The sequence below is a fragment of the Sinocyclocheilus rhinocerous genome, unplaced genomic scaffold, assembly GCF_001515625.1.
Source record: "Sinocyclocheilus rhinocerous isolate Xijiao unplaced genomic scaffold, SAMN03320098_v1.1 scaffold299, whole genome shotgun sequence".
Lineage (NCBI taxonomy): Eukaryota > Metazoa > Chordata > Actinopteri > Cypriniformes > Cyprinidae > Sinocyclocheilus > Sinocyclocheilus rhinocerous.
The window spans coordinates 1,737,569-1,738,263 of NW_015652998.1; the positions used below are offsets into that span (position 1 = coordinate 1,737,569).

The window sequence follows — 695 nt, forward strand, 5'->3', positions numbered from 1 at the left end:
AAAAAAAAAAAAAAACCCTGCAAATTGCAGCGTAACAATAAATTTAAAGTTAAATTGATGTGAACTCAAATGTACACTAGTGTTCAAAAGTTCTCTTCAATGTTTTTGAAAGAAAACTCTTGAATTTATTTGATCGAACATAAAATCAGCAATATTACTATTCTACTTTAATAAATTTTAAAACGTAATTTATTCCTGTGATCGCAAAGCTGAATATTCAGTAGCCATTACTCCCGTCTTTAGTGTCACATGATCCTTCAGAAATATTCTAATATGCTGATTTGGTGCTCAAGAAACTATTATTGAAAACAATATTGCTGCTTAATATCTTGTGAAAACACGGATACATTTTTTTCAGAATTCTTTGATGAACAGAAAGAACAGTTTATTTAAAATATAAATCTTTTAACGCTATAAACGCATTTACGGTCACGTTTGATCAATTTAATTCATCCTTGTAAAACGTAACAACAACAACAACAACAACAACATCACTGACCTTAAACTTTTGAACGGGATTCAGGTATGAGTATATTCAGGTGTGATCAAGCTCACCCTACTAGATTCTCAATGCTGATGTAGTCCACTTGATTAGTTCGTGGCACAAAATGGACACAGGTTTTAGCAGCAATGCTCTTCATTGCATTTTCAATCACTGTCCTCTCATAATCATCTATCATAAACACACACACACA

General features: G+C 31.7%; 1 protein-coding gene across 1 annotated transcript in view; it reads right to left on the reverse strand.

Annotated features, from left to right (window-relative positions):
* Nucleotides 1-695, reverse strand: part of LOC107715261 (high choriolytic enzyme 1-like) — a 12,155-nt gene that overhangs the window by 1,039 nt on the left and 10,421 nt on the right. The window contains exon 6 of the mRNA XM_016521345.1: nucleotides 556-684. Within this exon, the coding sequence (XP_016376831.1) occupies nucleotides 556-684 (129 nt within the window). The remainder of the gene's footprint in view (nucleotides 1-555; nucleotides 685-695) is intronic.